General features: G+C 37.7%; 1 protein-coding gene across 2 annotated transcripts in view; it reads left to right on the top strand.

The window, feature by feature from the left end:
* The first annotated feature begins 1,114 nt into the window (after window positions 1-1,114).
* LOC149565387 (cytochrome b-c1 complex subunit Rieske-4, mitochondrial-like) overlaps window positions 1,115-6,208 on the top strand; it is a 31,475-nt gene continuing 26,381 nt past the window's right edge. The window contains exons 1-2 of one of the 2 annotated variants that reach the window (XM_089818892.1): window positions 1,115-1,222; window positions 1,373-1,540. In XM_089818892.1, coding sequence (XP_089675018.1) covers window positions 1,378-1,540 — 163 coding nt within the window. In that variant the 5' untranslated portion in view covers window positions 1,115-1,222; window positions 1,373-1,377. Of the gene's footprint in view, window positions 1,223-1,360; window positions 1,541-6,208 lie in introns of both variants that reach the window. The other variant, XM_089818891.1, reaches the window with a different exon arrangement.

Below are 6,208 nucleotides of genomic sequence, written 5' to 3'. Positions count from 1 at the left end.
TTTAGATAGTGTGTTCACCCACCCATCTCCTACTCCAAGGATGTGAGAATTTTTGAATTTCTTAAGTGAGTTTATAATTGTACATATGGATATAATAAATTTATTTCAGGTTCTATGTAAATGGTTCACATTCTTTTAGGGCATTAATGACAACCAACAAATGTCCTTCTAGATGCACTTTCTCAGTTGAAAGATATTTGACTTATTTAGTACAAACTAGGTTGCTTGGGCTTCTACTCAATTATTAATTCCATCACACAACCTCTTAGCCCAAATATCTAAAATGTTACCACCATGATCTCTTGCTATGAATCATACATTAGAGGTATTGAGAATTCCCCTTGAAGCATGATCAAAGTTAACCTCCACTTAACCTTACTTTGGTTTACTCCATTCACTAACTATATCCACTCACCATTCAACCTTATTTCATAAGTTAGATTTCCAAGAATTCAAGAATGGTTTATCATGATTGTGCTAAATAAGACCTAAATATTGATGATAACATAATTGAATTTAATAAACACATCTAAACTAAAAATTAATGAAATAATATCCCATAGATGATAACATAATTGAATTTAATAAACACATCTAAACTAAAAATTAATGAAATAATATTCCAACGATTCAATGACCTATCTTTATATATTAATAAATATCTATATCGATAAATGATACATACATAATACACCCTAATGACCCCTATTATCTTTTTTGATCATTTCACAATATGACATAATCCTCCTATTCTCTTTTTAATCCATGCCTTTCTTTATTATATTTTTCACTTTGATTTTGTATTTTTTAATGTACCTATACTCATCCTCTACGTTATATCTCTACATTATATCTATAGTTATGAAGTAAACCAAATTTTAATGTACGGCCAAAAAAAAAAAAAAAATATATACATATACATATCCGCCTATACAACCTCTCCTTTCTAGAGGCACGCATGGGAGGAATGGAACGGTAGCAAAAGGCGGTTGACCCTAGCGCCCAGCACACGTGCAGGTTAAATGTTTGAAAAACCTAATCAACCGGTAGAGGTCGTCATTTTCCTATTTTGTGCGCGCGTGGTTTAATTACCTAAATGGAGCAAATTTTAATTGGTGGAAATAAAAAAAGAGCGGTGTGCTGAATAACCCTTGTACGCATTCCACAGACTTGGAAGGGCAGAAAGGAGCAGCAGAGTGATTTTTCTTCATTTTTAGCGGAGGTTGTAACCTAATTGGTTTCGATCGTTATTCTCATTTCGGACTTAAGTTTTACAGCATATGTGGATCTGTATTGCCTGAAACAAGGGCATTTTGTATTGATTTGGCTGGACATTTTAATTAATTTGCGACATTGGCAGGTTCGGCTAAAGGAAGCATGCTGCGAGGGGCGGGACGCAGGCTAATTACGTATGGTCGTTTTACATCGGCATCGACATACTCGCCAGCGGGCTTGCTGGGAAACGGTGATGTCTGCTTGAAGGAGGAAGTAAACCCTCAGGCTGTTAATACCTCATGGAAATCACGCTTCCTCTTCCGAGGTTAGTAGATCATATCTCCTTATTATTAGTTATGATTTGGAAATTCCACATATTCTGATTTGCTGTGGGCATAATTGGTAGGAAGGAAATACATAGCTCGCAACGGCTCCGTATACTTTGATTTAGTAACTTTGCTCTCAAGGTTTCATTTTTCTTAGATGCCACAATTGAGTAATTTTCTTTTGAAAAAAAAAAAAATCTTCTCCTTAAACAGACCTTGGACTGTCTCTCGGCCTCCAAACGTTCGGTGATATGTTACATGCGTAATAATACTTTTCTCAATTCTAATACTTTGTTAGGTCTTCCTCGTGGGATTTGTACCTGCCAAACTTGTTTTCATTGATCACATGGAAATTCCACCCATTTGGAAATTAGGGTATAGTATCTTATCCAATTTCAAGAATTTACAGTGTCTAATAGGTCTCAACCAGGGACGGTTCTGTGGAAGGCCATTTGTTTTTGCTAGGTGAGTTCATTTTAATTGGCCAAAAAGCTGGGTGCCATTTACGACCCAAGTTTAATACTTTACAATGTCCCTTAAATTGAGATTATTTTATCAAATGTCTAATATTCTAGTCACTCGAGCTTTTGCGATGCGATTGTTGCATCGGAGTTGGGAGCATATACATCATAAGAATTGTTGAACCTTTCCTACAGTTTATCAATTTTTTTTATTGGCTCTTGCTTTTCCTTACTTAGCCACGTTGATTCAAGGTTTTGATATAAACATCTCAAAGATTATTTCAATTTTCTCTACAGCTTAGTTAAGTTTTCACAGTTGTATATTTTTCCCCTTGTTGATCATGTTAACTCGGGGCTAACATCACAGGGATTATTTTTGAAGTACATGTTGGTGGTTTATTTTCATATTTTTACATGGTTTGAATTGTTATTTTTTTATTTTTGGATGAATATGTCTTTTCAAAATCTGGGCATTATAGACAGCCCAAATGCAAAGACTGCATGTACCAGATCCATTTTCTTCAACTTAAATGCATTGTGCAAGATAGCCCTTTCAATTAAACATCTGGATCATGTTTCTGGATTGAGTATGCAAACACATTTAGGGGTGGCGGCTCTCTTTAGCTGCCTACTTTGACTAAGAGATGATAAAATGCAATGGAATTTCTTACCAGAGTCAGTAGAAGAAGACAACCTTTAGAATGAAGCAAAAACATTTTGATTTTTTTTTTTGTCATCTCTGAACACTCCGAATTCTATAAAATTGCATCTGTGTATATTTATACTATGTGTAATGTCCCTTATCTTTCCTATGCTTCCTTATAATTTGCCTTAATTTCACAGATCCAAGTATAGCAAATCAGAAAACATAGTTATATTATCTGCTCTCTCAAAATAAGATGAGATAGATCTGGTTTAGAAACTTTCTATTAGATGAGATGCTAGTGTAGGTATAATTTATGACATACGTCCGATTCTAGGGTCATGCAATATATATCCAAATCTCAATAACAAATCTTAAATATTACATGGGGGCTGAACCATAATGAGGGTTGTATTGGAGCACATGATGAGGTCCTTATCCTCTTTGGCCTCGTGTGTTCCTTAACCATCATCACTAGGTGGCATACTTGGTGAGGGATTTATGCTGTTCTCCTTCTTCATGTCAACTTCTCGCCTTTTATTATTGACCCACCTTTTATGATTGGCTTACTTTAACAATATTATACCCTGGAGCTTGTAAGGGAGCTATAATACAGTGTCCTTAACATACAACATTACGCCTCAGGCAGGACCTTATCCTTCTTGGCCTCATGTGGTCCTTAACCATCATTATGAGGTGGTGTCGTGGGACTTTGTAACGTGAGATTGAGTCTTTGGAGAAGGCCGACATGCTTACTATTATGGTGCACCTAACTATTTCTTGGAAGGAAAAGGGAGAAGGAATGCATGAAAGCAAACTACCTATTCTAGTCTAGAGGGGGTGATACACCAAATAGTATGTTGGGTCTAATTCTTTTCCAATAACTGCTCTAGAATCCAACAGATTTGACAAGATATACCATTATCTGCATTTCATCAATCTCAATATCCTAGATAAGTCAAGAAGATAACATAACTAGAGAAGGAATACAATAGATTCACTTAATCAAATTAGTTATCCAAAATGAACATAATCATATGATATTACAATTGTCAAAATACATTCGGAAAGTGAGGCCACATAGAGTGCACAAACTTCACTGATGAGAATGGATATGACAGAGGAGATTTCTATTGAGTAAGAGGCAAAATATTACAGAGTGTCTCTAAATGATCAGAAAAGAGAGAGCCCTTTGAACAATAACAAAACTTGCCTTTATAGGGTGCAGGCATAACCCAGATACAACCTTGATTCTGAACTGCCCTGATCATGGATTAGACTACGAATGAGAGTAATAACTGAGAATCAGGAGATCTAAACGCGAAGTGCAATTAGTCATGGGCCTGTGTAGAAAGAACAGGGAGAGTGGACTCAGCCGCGGAAGATAAAATTAGAACAAAACGATCATGATATGCATTTAAGCATGGAGTGCAACGGCCCCGAAGACATTAAAAATTGGTTGCAGACGATCAATAGATCTGATTTGCCATTAGAGATCTGCTTGCTTCGTTCTTAACACGCCAAATCAGATTTATCATTAGGTCAACTATATTCAAACTCCACTCTGTACCCTTCATATATTTCATTGGTCGAAGACCCTCTGTCATTTTCCAGCTTAGACTAGCAAAGCACTTTTTCACGTCAACCTAGAGTTTTACAATATTACGATCGTCATTGCAGTCAAACCCCTTGTATCATCTTTAGTAGGGAACTTGGCTTTTATGATCTTACGATTGTCGATATATCTCATGGTTGAAGGTGTCTTTTAGAACCTCTATGATCTTACAATCGCAGTTAGTGGACCATCTTGTAACTTTAGTAGTTACCCCCAACAACTTCATTGACCTACAACCACATTCCGACAATTCTCTCTTTATTATAATCTCAGAAGCATCAACTTTTACCTTTATGATCTTACAACGACCACAACTTCGTAGCTTTGTAAAGCCTTGAACTTGCCCTTGAGATCTTATGATCTACAGCTTGTTGTATGGTCACAAGTCCCTTTCTCTTTTGTTTTACGACCTCATGATCGACTGATTGCACGAACACACAACATTTGCTTCGTAGATTTGGAGGCCTATCAATTTGCCCTTGAGATCTTACGATTTGCTGTTTGTCGTAGCGTGGGAGGATATAACTGGATAACTCATGCAAATGGCCTGGCCCCACCTTATTTGATCCTTACGATCACCTTCTTGTTGTATAGTTGAGGGACCCTTTAACTCCCTTTATGTTGTTATGAGCAGAGTCATCTTGACCTTACGATCTTACGATCGCAATTTATCATAACATCGACACCAACAACTTTAACCCTTATGATCTTATGATTGCGGTTAACTATCCCTTTGTCGTGGCCTTGACGATCCTTCAACTTACCCTTGCGATCTCATTACAACGGTTTATGGTGAGATCAAAAGACCTTTTGCTGGCTTTTGTCAATGGAATGCATGTCGGGTGAATGATTTAGCCCTCATTCGATGAATTATCCCTTTGAAAATTGGCCCTTGCGAAGCAATGACCAAAGAACCCTTGTAAACTTGGCCCACCATGACATGTGGCTGATCCTCTTTTCCCTGCTTCAATTAAACATCGAGCATCTCCAGAAAGCACACATAAGCTAGCCATTGATATGTTGAGATCAAATGATCACAATAAAACAGAAGCCCTCATGCATAGTCAACAACTCGACCAATCAACCATGCCACCCTATCAATCCTTTTGACCCTTTTTAATTTATGATCTTACAATCACTTCCACTTCGTAGCTTCAGAGGCTTCACCATTTGACCCTATGATCTTACGATCGTTGACTATCCTTGTCATAGCATCGTAACTCCATTAATATAGCTGCCCTCGCCATTCTCATGATCTTATGACGCTACGACCTTATGCCTTTTCAGCTATATAACACTTACGATGCCACGATAATAGAGATGTCATGAGATCACAAACATTGAAACACATACTTGTGATGCGACGTAGAACTAGGTTGACCATTGTTGACTTATTGTAAGATTAGAGGCCTTAGAAATCATCTTTACGAACATGCAATCCTCCCTTTGTCGTGAGATCGAAACCGCCTCTGAATGTTACACCCATGATGCTACGACAATTGGGCTTGATTGAGGGTTGGTTTGACCTTCGTAGTTGCAACTTAAATCTTTGAAGCTTATTGATGGAAAGCATCGATTGAAAGAAAAAGTCCTCAATCGATGAGATTTCTTTACTCTTGCGACAATGCGATGAAGAGATAATAATTGGTGGCCCACTTGGACGCGTGTCCATTGGTTGTATTCCAACTTCAGTTAAACGTCGTACACCCTTCAAGAGACGGGGAAACGTCGGATGTTGATCCGCTCTAGATTTGACGGTCGAGGAAGATCAACTGCAGATGCCTATGACCTTCACTCCCTCACAACCCGGAAGTGGAGTTTGGCATTTAACCTTGCAAATGAGCGAACAAAAGGCTTTGCTGCTTTGCCTCTCAAAACTCGGGTTAAGCTCAACTCTGTGTGATCAGGCGAATAAAGGCTCTGTGCAACTTCGCAACTTGAAACTTTT

The sequence above is a fragment of the Cupressus sempervirens genome, chromosome 3 (assembly GCF_028749045.1).
Source record: "Cupressus sempervirens isolate cs-2001-9-10 chromosome 3, ASM2874904v1, whole genome shotgun sequence".
Classification (NCBI taxonomy): domain Eukaryota; kingdom Viridiplantae; phylum Streptophyta; class Pinopsida; order Cupressales; family Cupressaceae; genus Cupressus; species Cupressus sempervirens.
Note: the sequence above shows the minus strand (reverse complement) of the source record. Positions and strands in the feature narration are given on the sequence as shown.